Below are 20,619 nucleotides of genomic sequence, written 5' to 3' on the forward strand. Positions count from 1 at the left end.
CATACACCCATGGGACACTTCATTAGTTACACCTTGCTAGTACTGTGTTGGACCCCTTTTTGCCTTAAGTTTTCATGGCAAAGCTTCAACAAGGTGCTGGAAAGATTCCTCAGAGGTTCTGCTCCTAACTCACATGACAGCGTCACACGGTGGCTGCAGATTTGTCAGCTGCACATCCATAATGAGAATCTCCTGTTCCACCACATCCCACAGGTGCTCTATTGGACGGGGATTTGGTGACTGTGGAGGCCATTTGAGGACAGTGAACTCATTGTTGTGTTCAGCAAACTGGTTTGAGATGATATGAGCTTTGTTACGTGGCACCTTATCCTGCTGGATGCAGCCATCAGAAGTAATAGTTGTGCTTCCACTCCAATAAAGAGGAGATGATGTATGCAGTGTTTAAACTTTCAAATTTCAAGAGAAACTTATTCTTGCATAAAGTCTTACAGTTTATATCCAAGAACAGTTTCACTTGGATAAAGTAGCTCCAGTTTATTCTAAATGCTGTTTAAAAATCTTTAAAAAAGAGTGGAATCTAACATCCTGAGTGAACTTATTGTTTTGATTCCCCTGCACTTAAGCACTGAAGAAGTGAAGTGAAAGCAAATCAGTCACTGGAGACTAATTTTACCACGCTTGCTGATGCTTGAAGTAAACTCTGGCCCCTCTTCAGACATGATCCGGATGTATCTGGAAACAAATACTCAAGCCCGAGTAGGGTCACTGTCACTTTCACAAACTTTCTCCTCTTTTCTTTCACAAAGGAATTAGTTAGAAACTCTTTTTAATCCTGACTAATCTTAGCTGTTACTCTGGGGTCGTGTTTGATTGACAGCCTCTGACACTTACAGGGGCACAGCTATAGTTTACAGCTTTGTAAAGACACAGGACAAAGCAGTCTATCCCACTGTGCTTCTGGCTGAGGACATGATACTGTGGAGCCGGCTGACCCCTGGTAGTCATAATATCAGCAAGCGAGTCTGAAACTAAGGCGCGGGGAGGCCATGCTGAGACTGCCAAAGCGCTCAGCTGGTGCTCGAGGGGGAAAAAACTGGGAGAGAAAACAAGGCTTTGGTTTCACATTTGACCAGACTATAATTAGAGAGAGAAAAAGATTAGAATATGGCCGACGGTGCCACAAGACACCCACACACCCCGCTATCATGCATACACACACATCCACTCATTTGTGGCCCTTGCAAACCCAGTGGGCTGGCCACTAATCCTGCAGCACATTTACAATCTGTAACGACAACCTGATACCCCCGGCAGGCCACGGCGAGCACACACGTCTCTTTATGCTGCTCATGTACGTGTCAGTAGCAACAGCTGCATCTAAAACCCTCCTTGTCTGTCTCACCTGGCCGCAGATCAGCTGATTGGTTTTCCCATTCCCTCGGTGAGGAGCAGAGACGGGCATAATATGTGATCTGTGGCCAGTGAGGGCCTGTGAAAAGTCAGGATAGAAAACCCCCTACGGTGCTCTGGCGAGTTCACCCATATCGGATCATCAGCCTGCCGCATGCTCCAGCACGGTCTCTGGCCCCATCTCCCCTGACGGTCCTCGCTGTGTCAATGAACAGAGGTGGAGTATTGAAGACATCCGCAGTATGTCAGTGATACTGAACCGCGGGCCATTAGCAGCTATAGAGACACATCCAGCCGGCTGTCCAAGCCTAATCTGTCTCCGCTAAAAGCCTCAGAAATGCAACCTTATACGGCGCCTATGGGAATATATGTTTCCAATCGCTCTCCTCAGGAATGAATACCTGGCATATGTTGCTATTATACTTTTTCCCCACTTCTTGTGTCCACTCGGTGTACAGTAAACACAAGGGGCTGTTTCAAGGCGAGGCTTGAGAACAGGCCTCGTTTTCTCAGACTCACAGATTCCACAAGGGGCTCCTACATCATGCTGTCATATTGGAGCTAATGAAAATCGTATTCTACGCAGGGATCCTCTTAGCGCTGCAAAAGGCACATGCTAACCAGGGGGATTAGTCCTGTAATGCTAGGGGACTTTAATTTCAGCTCCAGCATAAGTCATTGCTGCTGAGTACTAACATTGATATATGGCTTAGGAGTGACTAGCATGTGTCAGGAGAGCTTTCTGCTCAGGCGGGTGCCTTGCGGACGAACTCAGTTGAATCTCACAAGATGCTGGGGATGATTAAGGCTGACATGATGAGATCATGTAAACAAAACCAGAGCCTGTGTGCATCTTTTTGACGGTCCAGCCTGAGCACTTTTTCTTCAGCTGTGGCCTTGTTGAGTTGCCCAACTTTTCACCACTTGTCATCAGGTATTGCTGTATTCACAACTCTTTAGGGAAACGCATCATCGGTGAACATGATGGGTAGAGACTCCCCAAACAAATCAATAAATAACTTCCTGCACACTTAAACAGCTGCTCCTGGTGTACCCTTTAGCAAAGCACTGCTTCAGGGGATCTGAATGTTAAATGTGAAGAACAGCACAAACCAGGCAGCTGCAGAGAGCATGCATGCTCAGTGTATCTTCATTAGGCAAATACATGATTTGAAAGGTCAAGACCAGTAGTCACACTTTGTATGATGTTGCCAGGGGAATCATCTCTTCATGTAAATGTGCAGAACAATCATTACAGCCAATAATAAACCAAGTATGGTGGCATTATTGCAGCAACATAAAACCTGCCCTCACTCTTGATTATAAAGACAAATATTCCAAAAAGTCTTGCTTTTTTTTCAGTCATGTATGCCAAATGTGGTTCAGGATTTGACACTAAAATATTCCTCAGATAACATTTGCACAGTTGGTTTTTTTTCTTTATTATGGAATCAGGGACTTAACCTTGAAGGTTTGGGCCTGGTAAAAATCCCAGTGGGGTTTATAAATATTGTTGCAGGTGAAAAAATAAAACTGACGCTTTACCTGCCTGAATAAAGGCTCCCACATTAAACCGCAGACAGCAGTTACAGTAATGTCACCAACTGATTAGTAAAATCCTAGTATGAAGAAACTAGATGTTTTCACTATAGTCATCTTGGTGTTTTGAAACATGTCAAGGGAGTGTTGGATCTGATTGTGAAACCGCATACTTACTGAGTAATGACTTTTCAACCACAAGTCGATAGCCAGTGTGCATATCGTGGACAGTCCTTCTTTCTCGCTCTTAGAATGACCAAAATGTACAGAATGGACTTTATTCATGACCCAAAATGAGTGACTGAGCCCATTAACTCATCAGGAAAGTGTTGAGAGGTTGAGGCTGAGGGTCTTTTTCCCATGGATTTCTATAGGACAGGAAGCCTTATTTCCCCCCACCACCACCCACCAGCTGTATTGCCCCAAGGTGCCCATTAACAAGAATGCAGGTTTCAAAGCCCTTCCGTACTGGCTTCGCTTTTCAGACCCTGCAGCTATGTCTGTCTTTTAACACTCATAAGTATACTCATGGCGGTTATGTTTCTTCTGTTCCTTCCAGATTCTACCGGGGTGACTACCACATCGACGTCTGCATCAATGACTACCTTGACATCTACTGTCCGCACTACATCGGCCCAGTTGCTGATGATCGAGCAGAGCGCTACGTCCTCTACATGGTGAACTACGACGGCTACAGCTCTTGCGACCACAACTCCAAGGGCTTCAAGCGTTGGGAGTGCAACAGGCCTCTGTCGCCAAACGGACCGCTCAAGTTCTCAGAGAAATTCCAGCTCTTTACGCCCTTCTCCTTAGGCTTTGAGTTTCGCCCTGGCAGAGAGTATTATTATATCTGTGAGTATCTGCCTTTTGGATATTGCTAGCATTGCAGTTAGAATTAAATGCTTGATCCGATTTCTTTTTTTTTCTTCTCATTTTTTATGCATCAAATTAGTCCACATTATAGAAATTCAAAGCTCTTAATTTCAGTAATTTTCTACAAACCAAGAAGTTATTATTTTGGTATTGCTGCTAACTCAGTGGTACAGGTATACTATGTGCACACGTCACCACGATAAGAAGCTCCAAGTATGAAACACATCTGTAGACCAGTATGAAAGTTATCTTGGAATTTCGCAAAAAAGACATCAGTGTTCAAATATTGTTTTGCAAGTCCTTGGAACCAGGGCCAAACCAAAACACAAGCCAGAGGGAACAAAGTATCTCTACTGTTGAGGTCTCGCTCGAGGTGCCGTTTGTTGCTGACTGGCTGAGCTCAGTTTTCTCCTCCTCGTGAGAAGACTCGGGGAAAACAAGCAGCTGGGAAGTCATGTTTTCATAAGTGAAGTCAGTGCCCTGCAGGGCCAGAAGACATGGACTAAATGAGACACAGAGCGCTCGATGGTAGATTTGAGGTATTTAGCTGACACTTGTGGTCGGGAAAGACCCTCACTGGTACTGACATTAATAAGGAGTGGAAGAGTCAGTGGAAAGACTGCTTTGGCATCACAACAAAGATAATAAGATAATAGAGAATATGTAGAAAGCTTATTTCCCATACTTCCCCCACAGTGCTAGTGCAGCTTGGCAGCCTTGCCTCCAGACTGAGGTCACTGATTTAACCCGTCAAACAATAATTTCCACTTTTATTGTAAGAAAATATTTCGGAAACTTTAACGACACAGCCAGATCAAAGGTGACACCAGAGATTTTCGAAGGTACTAACTTTGAACATTCCTTTCCTTCCATGGATGTTTCCCCGTGCTAGCATCTGGGATCTTAATATCATCAAGACTGCCGTCCTGCGAGTTCTACCGGATCTCATTCTGTATTTTCATTGCAGTATTTTGTATTGTGATATATTACCCGTCACTGGATGTTTCTGTTGGATCTCTGTGTCAATTGGCTAGTCTGTTTGACTCCATTCTCTTTATTGTTTAGGGAGATTGCGTTGTATTGATAGTGCTGCCAAAGAATTGTTGATGTTGTTGCAGTTCCTCAGATGTGGATAAGAAAAGTTATAGATTGCTTAATTCTGCTGCATTTGTTGAGTTGGCACTGAACTGACAGAAGCCAAGGTTTTCTGCAGATTGATGATGATTGATCATCGAAAGAGAGAGAAGAAAGGCAGAGAGACAGTCCATATGCCCGAAACTGCACAAAGCCATATGGACTTTATCTTGCTGACTCAGATTCATGACTCATCAATCAGATACTTGTTTCTTTTCTTTTTCCTCTGAGAACACAGGGTCTGACCACAGGATTAAATGACAAATGACAGACACCTCCAGGAGAATACCAATGCCCTACAGGCAGAACATCTCATGTGTCTGTAGTCAGGGAAAATGCTGGTTGCAGAGGTACTTCTGCAACATGGAAACATGTAAATCTCAGACCGTGTATAATGAATTGCAGCTGTATGTTTATTTTGTGTCCATCTCTTTAAATATTTCATTATTTGAAATCTGGTGGGTGGATGGATGGACTGTCAAGTTTAGTGATGATGAATGGCAAGTCTCAGATGATGTGGAAAGAATCAATGTCAGGAGATATTTGCGTGTGAGTACACAGAAGCATTAGGCAAGCGACAAGATTTTTGGTACTGGAACTTCTCTGGTTGTGTTTAATAGTCCTCCTTTATTCCCATCAGATTTGAGCAGGCTTTGGCTCGGCGATGCATAGAGCTAAGGAAAAAAATACACGCCATCACTTGACAATGATTTAGCTTTTCATCATTTTAACTTATATGTATTCATATATATTAACCAGTGAGACTGAAAGGGAAGCCTTGTCCTGGAAGACCCTTGGCTGTGCTGGAAGCTTCAAAATACCATTGCCTCCAAAGTGAGCTTTTAACTTCCACAGCATGTCTTTTATCCTGTCTTCCTCCCTTCCGCCCCTCCCTGAGCCTGGTTCTGCCGGAGGTTTCTTCCTGTTAAAAGGGAGTTTTTCCTTCCCACTGTCACCAAAGTGCTTGCTCATAAGGGGTCATATGATTGTTGGGTTTTTCTCTGTATCTATGAAGCGCCTTGAGGCGACTTTTGTTGTGATTTGGCGCTATATAAATAAAATTGAATTGAAAATTGAATTGAATTAACTCTTTCCATTAACTCTTTATGTTTTTCTAATAATCATTCTCTTTTTTTGGAGCAGTTGTGGCTCAGGTGGTAGAGCGGGTCACCTACAGGTTGAAAGGTCGGTGGATTAATCCCTGACACTTCCAGTCTATGTTTTGCAGGATCCTTGGGCGAGATACTGAGCCTTGAGTGCATCAACCAGAGTGTGCGTGTGAATGTTAGACAGGGCACCTTAGCATAAAGGAAGCACTGGATGAATGTGTGCAAGTGGGTAAATGTGAATTGTTGCTCTTATTTTGGTCTCCACCAAGCATGGTTACTTACCTCTCCCTTTAGCATCTAAATGCTTAGAGACCAGTAATATTTCCTGTTGAGTGCTGGGGAAGTAGGGTGCAGTCTGTTTAATAAAGTGCTTTTCTCTGTAACTAAATGTTTGTGCAACTATTGATGGACAAAAGTATTTTTGTGTTTGTATTTACCACAAAGAAAAAGAAAAATATTAGCAGAAAGGAGATTTAAGTTTCTATACAGTGTAATGGTTAACATTAGCTTGACTTTAACCAGCACACCAACAAAACTTTAAGCACGGTAAACAAATATCTTTTTTTTGGTATGTCTACAGACATGTACATTTGACGTTTTTAAGCGATCGTTTGTGTTTGTTAAGTTTCAAATGAGCCGTGAAATCCTGAAATTTATACCAATGACAAAAAAAATATTTCTGTTTATACAAGAAACCCATATTTTTCCAGATGGATCCGGGTTTTCTTCTCCAGATTCCGAAATCCTGGCTGTGTTACATTAAACACTGTTTTATCAGCTGCTGATATCAGTGTCATATTGCATGTTGACATTATCCTGCACCGGCAAAGCCTAACAATAGTTGATAGTTAATACCAGTGTTATACATGTGGTTTGAGAAGCTGTTGTGTGGGCATGTAAATGACATATTGAGAGGAGTGTTCATGCCTGCTCGTCTCAGTGAAGACAGATACTCCTTTGTCCTCCTCTGCAGTGATTGTCACTTGCCTTAGGCTTGGCAAAGGGGGGGTGCATGTCAAATGGATGACACCTGCAGCTGCATGTGGACCAACCCTTCAGGCAGACAGACAGACAGACTCTTAGGGGAAAGCCATCCTGGTGTGAGATCAGTACTATGGCTAGTCCTAGAAGGTCAAAGGTCACCAGTATGATGACGAGGTTTTTGCTGCAAGCTTCTCCTGGCCTCAGAGGGCGGCATGTTTTTCTAATAGAGCCACAGTGGAGCAAGGGAAGCCTGATCCTAATCTCAGGGGATAGAAATCCAATTTTCAGAGGAGACAGTTGAGAGTCTGGCTCTCCCCGCGTGAGAGAGATGACTGTCTCCCTGTAAAGCCCTCCTGCTTCAAACGCCCGAGTCCCGCTCCGTACAGCCAGCGCAGATCTACATTGATAATGACGTGAACCTCGGCAGCACAGGACCCCAACAGTTCTCCTTTAGCTCCTCGCTGCTAACGCAAAAACAAAGGGCTTTGTTCCCCAAGATAAACCACAAGAAAAACATGTCTTCCCAGAGTATTTATTTCAGGATTTGTTTAATTCACCTCAGAGTCACACTGAAGCCCAGCCTTACACGCCATCCCAGTCTGTTTAGAGATATGGAATATGTGCTGCAGGTTTGGACTATGCGATTGCATTGATTCAGTCCACACAGTACATGACTGAATGTGCAAAGCGTGTCTAAGCGCGTGACCGGGAGGTTTACCGTTGTCTCGTCGTCAGATGACCTGACTATAGCTGGGGTCTAGAGTTGCAGGCAGAGCTGGAGTTACAGTCATGGGGAAGCACGGCTGTGTTGCTTGAGGAAAGAAAACCCAGACTGTGACCTCAGTGGTAGACACAAGAGAAAGGAGCAGAGACGGTCGGGTAATTGCATGTGTGTGGTGGAATCTGTGAAGCGATGGTGGCAAGGCAGGAGAGGAGGAGGGTGAGAGAATGCGATGAGAGAGTAACATTGTGACCTAATGCCAGGGAGTAAGAAATAAAAGAAAAGAAAAGATTCTTAAACAGTTTTGCAACTGTACATTAGAAAAAAAGAGATCAAAGGAATAACAAGTTATCTAAAGGACACAAAAAAAAACAATGCATAACAGGATCTACTGATATATGACACCACAGAGTGCATTTTGAGGCGTACACCATGGTCACCTGCCAAAGGTAAATAAGAGCAGCTTTGTTTTATCCCTCCGGAGGCTATTCTTTTTTTCCCTTCCACTTCCTTTTTGTGTATGCCCACTGCTGATTGTCTGACTGATCTGGCTGGTGCTCACATGGAAAGTAGGAAACTTTCACTTTCAACTGAATAGTTTTAATAGCAAAGAGTAGCAATGAGGTTTACAAATTTTAAATTGATGAGAAATTATTTCCAAGCCTGTCTCAACCCAGGGTGTCAGTTACTGTATTTCTATCACATACCTCTGCTGTCACAGAGGGTTTTCTTTGGCTGTGCATTAAGGCACAGCCTGCAGCAATACTGGATGCTGAGAGATAACAGTCCTCCTCTAAAAGCTACAAAGTCCACAAGGTTGAAGGATGACAGTGGAGTAAATCACAAGTGTGTCAGTAAGGAAACCACTTGTAAACTTTGTGTTTTGCATTTTTCACCTTTTTTGCTTTTGTTCACGGGTAGGTTTAGGTACTAAATCCCATTTTTCAGGTTCAGTGAGCGTCTGTGAACACGCTGGAATTATACTTTCCGCGTCTGCGAGTCCGTTGGGTTCTGCTCGGGTTCCAGTGATGTAAATTTTGTCATCTGACAGTACCCATGCCTGACTGTTTTTTCATCCACACAACCACACAATCGGAGGTCAAGGAGATATAACAGGAATGATTACTCGGGTCTTCAGCTGTCCATGTCCATGAAGTATAATCTGGGCTAAGGCTTCACTAACGGACCAGTTCTGTTGTTTAGCTTGAGTTTCATGAACATTGTGTATTCCACACTTGGTTGGTTAGATATTGCTGTAGCTTGCTTCCTGCTGCTTGCTCAAATTGGTCTCAAAGAGGTACCGAAAATCTTCTTGGGATTTGCTTCGGTTAATAGCAGATTGCGACGGTTGCCTGTGGTTTACATTGAAGACGCCAACTCGTCTGCAAAAACTCGCAAACCAACAAACCAACTATTCAGTGAGTGGTAGTCAAACTGTAAAAAATGTGATACAAACCAGAAGCGGAGACTGTTTGGCTTCACAGTAAAAGGCACGCCTCTTAAAATGTGTTTGTTTAAGAAGGCACAGTTTTTACTTTGCCACACACTGTTTGCAACTGATTACATAGCGACAAGTGGGAGCTTCCTGTAATCACTTGCCAATATTTTCCACTAGTGACTGGAGGTTGAGAGTGGGTCACTGAGCAGTCTCTAGGTCTGTGTCACTAAGGCCCAACTATTGCCTAAGCCTGTTGCATCACAATCACCAGAGAACACTCTTTTAAAAAAGGGGCATGGGTGGGAGGATGGGCTGAAATTTACAGGTTTTTGATGAAAGTTATAAAAACTGCTTGTTTGTCACAGGATGACTGCAGTGTCTGCAGATCAAGTGGGTTTAAATTGTGTTTCAGTACTTTATTAAGTCATTGGCAGTACAGTATACGTATAACTTTTAGGTTTTCATTTCAACTTTTTTCAAATGTTTTGTAAAAAAAAAGAAGTAATAATTTAATGGAAAAATAATCAAGAAGTTATTTTAAAGGCTAAAATGATTCTTATCTTAGTTGCAGCTCGAATCCGATAAGATTAAAAGAATGTCTCGGATGGAAAGTTGGGACAATTGTTTTTGTCTGTGTCCTTTCAGACGTTCCGTGCAAGTATGCAGAAATAAACTTTTTATAGCCATTGAGCAAAGTTAGAGTGAGATAACAAAAGCCAAGGAAAGCTAGACATAAGGAGCATGAGCGACATAAAGAGTCAGTCTGGCCAGTCGAGTTCAGTTCACTCAAGTTCTGTTCCAGCCACCGTTGGGCTGTGAGGTAAGTTACTCGATACCCGCGGACGCAGACAGAAGCAGCGTGATTGACAACGTTTCTGTCATTCATTTCCTCCCTCTGCTGCTTCACTTCCAATATTTCTCTCATGGTAAAGTTTAAAGATGATTTTTATCTCCTCTCACAGCCGCGCAGCATCTGATAAAATGCCTTTTTGAAATATGACGCCCCGGGTCATCTGCAACTGGAAATACCGACATGGTTTACTTTTATCAGGAATTTACCGCTGGGCTAGAATCTAGCACATGGAGGGTCTGCGTGACAGGGTAGCCAAGTGTCCGTGGACAAATTGTGGAGACCTCTTTGCACAGATGTACATACAGGAACCACAACATACATACATGCGCACATGCATGCTTATCAAGTCATCTAGGGTGTGTGTGTGTTTGAACGGTCAGGTCAAGAGCAGTTTGAGACACTTGACAGGCAGCAGGAAATGGCAGAGGTCGCTGTATCAAGACATGTGAGGCGAAGCTAGAGAAAGAGAGGAAAAAATATTGTGGGACTAAGATAAGAAGGCAAGACAAAGAAAAGCAAAATATATTATTGAGAAAAGTGCAAACCATTCGTCACAGCTGGTGACACCCTCAGCGCTCTATTAGCTGCTCGGACCCCGGTACTACTTGAAAACTAATTAGTTTTGTTAGCTCGGGAAAACAATCACAGCAAACATGCCCAACCCCAGAAACACACGCAGGCACACACACAAATTCTAATCTTTGTCTTTCACAATCAGGAACCAAAGGAAATGAGATTTCGAAGGTGAGCATAACAGCGTGCCACACATCTGCAGAAATGACTGCCCCTGGCCAAATTAGACTTGGAAATACGAGGGTGACATTGACATAAAATATAGAGCAGAAATGCTTTTACATCAGGATGAGAGGGAAGTTCAGACACCGAGATAAAGCTCTTCAGACCGAATTTAAAGGGAGATAAGAGTGGAATACCTCTGATGGAGAAACAATCGACCTTGTCAGATTGTTCGTTTCTACTGCTCCGCTGATGTTTATGAATGAAGGTAGATTTAGAGAGCTAAGAGGCCGCAAAGTGAATGCGAATAGATAACGTCGAGTGGATTTGGAACAGAAAAGCAATCTTGTAATGTAGCTATGCAATTTTTTTTTACCTTTCTGCTGGCTAGAGAGCTCTCTGTGCCTCCACTGGTCATGGCTGTGGAGCATGTCATAGAAATGGTCTGGTTTTTTTAGGTAATACATCAGGAATACTGCAAACACCACGGTTACCTGTTAATAATTTTCCCTACAATAGGGTTCATTATCAGATAATTAGGCAGTTTGAGCAACTTCATCTGGGACTTGGGTGATTCGGAGTTATTGAAGAATGCAAATGCAGAAGGTCCGACTACAAATAAAGTATCTCGCTGATATGACTAGGCTGAAAATATCAAAGCTTCAAAACTGGTAAAACGTCCTTTTTTAAAGCCAAACTCCTTGAATATTAAACACAAACAGCAATACAAGAAGTATCCAGTTTTTTTTAAAGGGTGATCACAGTTATGACCAGACATTCGATGTCAGCTAAATACAGTTCGATACTAAGAGCAAAGTAAACAGTTTCCATCACATCACACATCCATCGTTACCCATCTCAGTGGTTTAAAGAACTCCAGTCCCTATAATTTTGCAATAGGATGGTTAGATTTGGTTCCACAGATTCAGGTAACAAAGAACTCTTTTCCTGCAGTGCAGTTGCTTTGTTGGTGCAGAACCTTTCTAGCTTTGAGAACCCATTATTGTGCAGCATTACAAGCTTAAGTTGTACAGTATGTCTTTGTGTGCTGCATCTGCCAATCCAGGTAGTCCTTTCCGTTGCCACTAATGTCAGTAGGTCTAAATTTGGACCCAGCAGTTTTTGCGTTGCAATGCTGGTGCTGGATTTGCAAGTGCCACAGTCTTTTATCTATGGTGAAGGTTTTTTGAGCCATTTCTAAATTGGGCAATGATACTTTGGTGGAAGAGGGATACAAGAGGTATGATTGCTTCTAAAAGCACCCATTTACCATCGTTGGATCCCTTTTAGAATCATTATTAAAAATATGCATGTCATGCTTGGCCAGTTTCCACAAAGGCTTTAGCTAAAGACACCACCAAAACATTTTAAAGCATGCTATATTCAAGTTGGAGTTGTCTACTGTTAAATGCAATTACTTAATTTGGATGTGTGGCCTGATATAGGTGTCTGTCTGTGTAGCACATTGGTTATACAGAAACAATAATTATGGGGATTGTAACCATTATAGAGGCTAGGGAGACGACAGCGACGAAACTGCACATAGGTCATGTGCAGATTGGTTGCTAAACAGAAAGGGGAATGCACAAAGATAAACCATCAAAGACATGGATGAGAAGCACAAACAATGGCTGGAGATTTTTTATTTTTCATGCTTGGTTTCACAGCACTACAAAGCTCTTTGTGTTTTGACTTTTATCTTCTATGCTGCAGGTGGCGAGTTAAAGACTCAACAACAGCGCAAACGTGAACAAGTATAGCCCACATTGCCAGTTGTTTCAAATAGTTTTGACTCTGCCCCCAACTTCCAGACACATGTCTGTAAACTGCAAAGCTCTCTTTAGCACCGGCACATCTGAGTGGCTGGTGTTTGGGTTGCGTGTTAGAATGAAGCCTGATAGGGTGCAGCGCTGATAGTCGTGCTCTCAAAGCTGTTTTATTGCAAAGTATAAAGGTATCTTTTGTCAAATTAAGAAGTTCAAGTGTGGTAATAATAGTGACATTTTAACTGACATTTTAATTCAGAATGACATTTCCCCTGATCACGCAGCAGTAGATTAGATCAAGGAAGGTATTTCGATATCTGAAACTGAAGCTGGCATGTTTGAAGTGCCTTTGTTTCTTAACTCCGTGTGATGTGTCCACAGCCTCCATCTCTGACGACAGAGGAAGAAGGAGCTGCCTTCGACTCAAAGTCTTCGTCAGGCCTCAGAGTGAGTCCCAGATTGTTGTGTCTGCTTTGCCTGGTTTTCCATTCTTTATGTGTGCCAGCGTGTGATTGGACTGCGCGCGTGTGACGTTCAACTCGTCTAATCTACACATCTCCTCTCTCCTCTTTGTTTCTCTTAGACAATTGTGTGAAAAACTCTGGGACCGTGGAAGAAGGAGTCAATTTTGATGATAATAGTCACAACTCCCTAGAACCTGGAGGTTGGTGGGAATATACTGTACAGTTCATGATGTTTGTCAGTGTGTGATGGTGACGGAATCATGTGGGATAGATAAAGATTATTCTGAACACGTGGTGATGGACAGATTAACCATCGAGTCAGAGGTTTGGATGACGTTAGTCAATAAAATGATCGACAAAAATTTAGTTGATAGACTGGCATTCAGGTAATCGTGATATACCGAGATTTGGATTTGCATCACTATTTCCCAGTGTGTCACTTAAATACAAAGCTGGAGGATGAAGTAGGTTAGCTATGATTAGCAGAAAAAAATGGCGGCTCCTTTTAATTCAGTTAAATGTAGGTGTCGTGTCTTGACTAGGTGTCGTGACTTCCTGGAGTCTTTGGTGGCTGCAGTATCAGGTGACATAGACATGAAAGAAAAAAACTTGGACATAGGGCAAATGGATAGCTTTTTTAGATGGAGCTTTGAATAGAGTTAAGGTATTAGGTGCAAGGCGTAACTCTAAAATTGCACCCATAACAAGGAACTAGTAAAATCTGATGTTTTTAGCCATCTTCTATGACAGGACATTGTTTTAGCACCCAGCATTTCGAATAAGGCAATAAAAAGCTTAGTTAGCTGTGTGTTAGCAGGCTAGTTAGTTAAGGCATTTGTAAATATAGCAACATTACTCACTGCATACAGGTTAAATATTGTCAAAATTTGCTTTAAGCTTAATTTAATCTTTTAGTGCCGCTTGTCTTATGCCTGGGATCCACTTTTGTCACATGCAAGGCTCGTTGTTTTGTTCATCAGTTTAGAAAAGCTCAGTTCTTTGTTCTTCAACGTGTTTCTAGTGCATCCCACCAAACTGCAGCTTTTAGGCATTTATCAGTTGACTTTTGATAGCAGTTAGACATGACAAGGAGGCCTCTAAACTAAAAAAAAGGCAGTCGAAAACCATAACTTTTTCCTTCTCTGTTGCTGGTGGGACTTTCTTGGGCTCCATCTCTATATAAAACATTTGTAAAGCTCTTTCTGAATCATTTGTTGCCTTTTAAGATATTTCTGTCACAAAAGGGAAAACAGTGGTTGGAGACCATGGCCAAAATTATTGCCACCATTAGCAATGAACTCGCAATCTCATTGACTTTAAAAGACAGACTCAATCTGCTACCAATTTGTGGTTGAATTGGGTCAAGTTACAGGCAATCTGTTGGAGATTAAAATTAGCAATAATCGCAATTTGTTGTCTGCAAACACAGAAATTTGTATTAACCAGAAAACTATATTCAGTCCAACCAGAACCTCATAGATATAAAACAGAAATTCAGAAAATTCTTCATAAATAGAAACGTAACTTCTGCAGGACAGCAATTTAACCACACACGGCTGGTCTGCTAACGATTCATTAGTGGGTCAAATACACCTTCCAACCAGTCGCTGCAGGCCCCCCTCCCTGAGTGTGGTTCTACTGGAGGGCTCTTCCTGTTAAAAGGGAGTTTGTCCTTCCCACTGTCACCAAGCACTTGCTTAAAGGGGCTTGTTTGATTGTTGATGTTTTATGTGCTATTGTAGGGTCTCTGCCTTACAATATAAAGTGCTTTGAGGTGGCTGGGCCATATATAAATGAAACTGTATTAACCTCCTAGGACCTGGCGTCCACATATGTGGACATCCCATTTTGGGTTATTTAGACCAAAATACTCAATTTTGCTCTACAAGGAAGGTCTACCTGATATCCACTTACGAGGACATTATACTGCTACTGTTCTATTGAAATTTTAAACGAATATCCTCATATGTGGCTCTCATTTTTCTTAGAAACAAAAGGTAAAAAAAAATCTGGTAATTCTTTGTTTTTATATTCATTGGTTCCCAATATGCCCAAATATCAAAGAGAAATGAAAAATGCATGCCGTGGAAGAGTGCAGGTCTTAGGAGGTTAAAATACACAATCAAAATTTTGCATGAGGGAGCCTTCTACTCAAAATCATCACACAATTTCAGCTTTCCCTGTTAAGTGTGCATTTTCATCTGTTTGCTCTTAGATGGCGTCAGTCACGAGTCACCAGAGCCAGCAAGAAGGGATGTGAACTCCGCTGGACGGTGCCAGACTTCAGTTCTCCTGCTCAGCTCCACCCTCATACTCCTGGCTGTCATCTTGTCTTTATAGCAGCGAGATGTAGAAATCAGGGATGGACTGTCCTAACTGGAGCACAGGCCGCTCTACCCTGCAACCTCTCCCCTCAAGGAGCACTTTTAAAAGAAAAAATGAAATAAATAAAAAAAATTAAAACAAATCACTGACAATCTCTCGTTACAAAGAGAGAGGAAGGGACTTCGGTGCTGAAGCCTTTGATGTTTTTTGACTTTGTAAAATGCCAACTAGTTTGATTTTTGACTTTCTGGCGAGTGCCGATGGTCGTGGCGCCCCAAGGTGAAAGCGTCTTTTACCTATTCGCCTCTCTACCATTTAAAGTATGCAGATATTACACCTTTTTTTTGCATTTAAAACAAGCACAGAAACATGCTTTTAAACATATAAACACACAGGACACAATGTCTACACAATCAGTACACTTTTTAACGCGAATGGCAAAGAAGCACAGCAGGACCCCTCTGAAGTTTACAGATGAACTCTGTTTTTTGTTTTGTTTTTTACATTACATAACCTCCAACATGTAACATGATTAAATCTCACTTCAACGTGGAAGAAGATCCTGGAGCGGCACATCGGCAAAAAGGAAAACAAAGAAAGATGCTATTTGTTGGAGACTGTTGGTACAGGCGTGGAGGTACGGGGCGGGCCTTTGATGGATTAACCTCTCTCTCAGGTTAAAAAGGATGCATTGTCTCAGACTGTGGAGGACCCTTTATGAGAGATTTAAAAAAAGGAAAAAGTTAAAGAAGCACTCATCTTTTAGTGTTTGGATAGGAGGCAATTTTAATGGTTGATTAATGTATGTGTTTGTTTTATTTTTTAATAATTCACATAACTCAATTGTAGCAGCCAACACGGGTGTACAGTAAAATATTTGAATGGCGCGTAGACAACGATACGGTTTTTTGCCTGGCGAAATGTATTTTCCTATTTATTGTGAAGTCCTTGTGCTTTTTTCTGTTCTGGTTCAGTCTGTAAGTACAGTAGAAAGGCAATAAAAAACAAACACCCTTACCCGTTAAGTTAGTTTATATTACCCACAGTTTATTTGATACCATTAAACAAAAAAACAAAAAAAACAACCACACAGTTTTACGTATCTGTTTGGACTGCTCGCTGATGATGGTTTTTAATTGTTTTTAACAAAGTCCGGGAAGAAGAGGGAAAAAAAAAGTCTGATGTGCTATCAGGGTGTAGAAATCGTAGAATATTTGTGTTTGAAATGTCATTAAATGAATGTCACAAATGTAGTTTTACTGTTACACTATTGTTTTTGTGAATCACTGTCATAACACAAACTATTGTAAATAGAAGGCAAAGTTCCTACAAAGTTCAGGGATGTGTCCATGCCTAACATGAGGTCCATTTTTTCTTTGTTTCTAAATCAGGGAGAATTCTCTTCCCTAAAATAAAGTAGAAATTTTATGTGGCGAAAAAAGTTTCAGTGAGATGGTGGGCGAATTACAAAGCAGGTGGAAGAAGTGTGCGTAGGATGGTCGGGACTGTGATTCATTTACCCTCTTTGATGTCGTGTAAAGTGGCGTCTGTACAGAAAATACACCGGGGGCACCCTCGTACCAGTTATTTCTGGAATGAAAAAATCGACCACCAGGGGAGATGGAATAAACACGAGGTGGTGTCCTGTTCTCTTTGGGCAAACTGAAACTGACCTGAGAGAAGGGGGGAAAGAGACGAAGAGGGCAAGATGTGAAGAACTGTAGTGCCCCTGCTGAGATCAATAATGCTCTTCTATTTTCTCCTCATGTGGCAGGAACATGTGGTAAACGGATCCTACTGTCACATTCACTCAGCGCCAAATAACACAGCCTTGCTAATGTCACTGCTAAAGAACAACACCTGTACTGCCTGCTTGCTGGAAGCACGGGAGTGTTAGGGCCACTTTGGGTTAAAATAAACCAAGTTAGGGAAAGAAACTGAAGCTTTGGTAAGAAAAGATAGTAATTACGTAGCATATTTTTTAGGTTCAAAGATGCAAATAAAAGAGATGCAAATATTTTATTTGACTGGCTCCTGTGCTAAATATACATCTAGATCAGGGGTGGGCCCCTGGCCCATTCTGGCCCGTGGCAAAGGAAACTAAATGGAAGGTTAAGTGTATTTTTACATGTTTTACAGCTTTTTCTATTGATAAAGACCCCCCCCCCTCTCCCACATACACACACACACTCACACTATAACATACAACAATAGACAAAATATAAATGACAGAAAAGTTCCTGTTTTCCACAAACTACTTTAAAATTTTCATTTTTTGTCCAGTCCACAGTAAAAGGAAAAAAAAGACATTTTCTATTAATTAACAAAAACCTTTTCAATAATTTTACACATATAATGTAGTTTCACTGGTCCCCCCCACTTGAGTTGCCCTGGCTTAGAGATAGACTGCCCAGATTTATCTTGAATATAATGGAACTCAACTATGTTATCCTCAAAAGGCGTCAAAAATATACATTTAAAAAACTTGGCAGAAATTCTTTGCAAACCTTCTTTTGAGCAGCAACTATTTTTTCAAATTACAACAGCCAGTTAAAGAATGCATGCAGTTAGCTAACATCAGATTCATCTGAGGCAGGTATGCCATGTCACGAGCACGTAATAAGATGTCACTTGCTTGCTAGGTGGTGTTTGTAGAAAGAAAATACTTCTTGCATAAAGTTTTTATTAAATAACCAGAAAGAGATACCTCTGGAGGTTTTCAAACATATACTTTTGGGACTTTTGTTTTAGTTCTGTTATAAATATGTGTATCACTAATATGTTGAAAAAGTTGGGCGACTGGGGTAATGATTTCAGTCTACAAGCATAAGTAGTGTAAGTAGTTAAATCTGGCCCTAACACTCCATTATAGTGCAGGACACCTGTGGCATATAGAAGAAAAACAACAGTGTGTAACTTGTTGCATAGTTTATAAGTTGCTCCCTTAAATACCGAAGACAAGACCAAAAAAAATTAATAGCTTTGAGTTTTCAATTTGATCCTCTGTTCCTGGCAGATACAAGGACCACTCTTTCAGAATGGCTGGTAAACTGAAGCTGATGTTTAAAACTGGTGGAGTGTCCCTTTAAATTATAACTTATTTAATTTATAATTACTTCTGTGCACGACTTCTGTGCTAAGACAACCATATTAGGGTTATCCACCCTCTATGATATCATACAGAACCAAAAGAGGAAAAACTCATCTGAAACAGTGTTTAGAGCAATCTGAAGCCTGAGCTTTGGCCTCACGTGGATTACTTGTACATACTTATGTCATTATTTGAATCTTTAGCCATGCTTAACATGAGCACCCAACATTGTAATAGTTTATATGCATGACAGAAATGAAGAAAAAGCATATTAGGTCTTATTAAAAACTAAGCTAAGAACTTGAGACAGACAAGAATAGAGTATAAAAGCATTATTTTCAGGAGATTCAGGAAATTAATAGTTTGAGGTGAAAGGTTATTAATATAGCGGCACAACAAGTACGCTGCGCGTCTGAATTAGTTAACAGATTTCTTTTCTGTCATTTTCTTCAAGAGCTTAGTAAGATTTAAATAACATTTTCCTCCTTGGTCACAGCTTGGCCACTTGCCTCTCCATGAACATCAGTCCTGTTTTTTAAAGCCTGGCCAACATTAAAAGTCCACTATCATTGAAATTATCGCCTCCTGCCACACCATGTTGAGAAACCCCCCCCGAAACAATCTGTTTGTTTTGTGGATACTGTGTATCCAACAGTTAACGTGTTATAACACACAGTGTTAGATACTTCTTTTTTCTCGTCCCACACCTCTTTTAAAGGGCGATTTACCTGACATATTAACGTTCTTTGGGAAGAAAAATGTTTGATACAAAAAAATGCAAACTTTCATTTTATATGTCTTTTATATGAAGCAAGAAAAACAAACAAGGATCATCATTGCACCCACTATCTGTAAAATATGTTTGTGCAAATGTGGCACATATCGAACATGCAGTACGGTTACAATCATGACTCAAATGGCCTGACAAGAGTACAAATGGATGTCCAAGAGCTCGAAGAATTTGTGTTTCCTTTTGTTTTCTTAAACCACTCTTGTTTTTGTTTTTTGTTTTAAATTGTTGCATCCAAAGTGTCTTTAAAGGTCCAGGATGTTCTTTATTTCCGTTTGCTTATCTACACCTCCAGCTGTTTCTGACATGTAACAACAATAATCAGTGTAAAAGCTCAATGTGTTAGTGGCAGAAGAAGACAGTCCCACTCAAATGCTGATGTTTCGTGTGTTTTTGAGCAAACTGTGCTGCGAGGAGGGCGGGTAACATGCTCTAACCTGATTTTGTTATAATGTAGCTTCAAGCTAACACCACTGTTTCTGTTTGCAGCATCTGTTTCCCATCCTCTGTATCTGAAATACAGATGTGCTTTTTTTCTTCTGTTGGTCCATCTAGCAGTGGGAAGCTTTTTGTTAGCCACAACTGTGTTTTCCCCTCCCCCAAGTAGACGTGGATGTGCCACCAAACTGCACATTTCTTTAAAACATTGTAGTAACTGTACCTTGTGCCTATACAAGTCCCATCCTCTCCTGTACTCATCTAAACTATTCTAATGTCTGTTTCCTGCTCAGTCCTTCACTAGATTTTTCTACAAAACTACAAAAAAAAGCAATTTCTTTGTAAATACACGTGTTGGAGCAGCTATGACTAACTAAAACAAAAAAGATTTAATAAATATTTCTTTGTCGTTGTAATTATCGTGTCTGATTTGTTTTATTAATCGTTATGGAAATGAGTGACAGCTTGTGAAACAGAAAGAACATCAAAAAGGCGTGAAAGCTTCGTCGCGGTAGCGCGAGCAAGCACTGGATGTTTGTCTTGGTTGTCGCTCGGTGCATAATCACACAGGCCGAGTCCGGGGGAAGTGGATGAACAGCTGTTTCTCCATAATCTGGAGGTAATTCAGTCTGAAAAAGCACAAAACAGAAACAGCTTCAATTAATCTTGCAGGGAATGTGCAGCGCTTTGGGGAGCTCTGCCAAGAAAACTCCGTCTCACACGCTCTTTTGCTCCTCACTCCGCTCTGCCTCTCCTGCTGTCTGACTTAATTTCTCAATTTCTGTCCTTCTTACCCTCTTTTTGTACCTGTGGTGAGTTTGCAACCTTTAACTGGCTCATTTCATATAATCTAGATCAAGGTTTTTGCCAAATTTAAATAACCTGGAGAGACAATGTAGGCAAGGTGTCTGAAATAAATCTTAACATTTATTTCATGGGAAATGCGTAAATATACCTAAAGGACAGAGTATCTTGATTACCAACATAG

The 20,619-nt window shown here is 41.3% G+C and overlaps 1 protein-coding gene across 2 annotated transcripts in view; it reads left to right on the plus strand.

Annotated features, from left to right (window-relative positions):
• The window catches only part of LOC102304126 (ephrin-A5b), an 85,872-nt gene extending 65,825 nt beyond the window's left edge, over positions 1 to 20,047 (plus strand). Inside the window, exons 2-5 of one of the 2 annotated variants that reach the window (XM_005921700.2) lie at positions 3,470 to 3,762; positions 12,905 to 12,970; positions 13,107 to 13,187; positions 15,203 to 20,047. In XM_005921700.2, the coding sequence (XP_005921762.1) occupies positions 3,470 to 3,762; positions 12,905 to 12,970; positions 13,107 to 13,187; positions 15,203 to 15,327 (565 nt within the window). In that variant the 3' untranslated portion in view covers positions 15,328 to 20,047. The remainder of the gene's footprint in view (positions 1 to 3,469; positions 3,763 to 12,904; positions 12,971 to 13,106; positions 13,188 to 15,202) is intronic. The other variant, XM_005921701.2, reaches the window with a different exon arrangement.
• The last annotated feature ends 572 nt before the right edge of the window (positions 20,048 to 20,619 follow it).

Source organism: Haplochromis burtoni, unplaced genomic scaffold, assembly GCF_018398535.1.
Source record: "Haplochromis burtoni strain Fernald_Lab_line unplaced genomic scaffold, NCSU_Asbu1 Contig_51, whole genome shotgun sequence".
NCBI lineage: Eukaryota > Metazoa > Chordata > Actinopteri > Cichliformes > Cichlidae > Haplochromis > Haplochromis burtoni.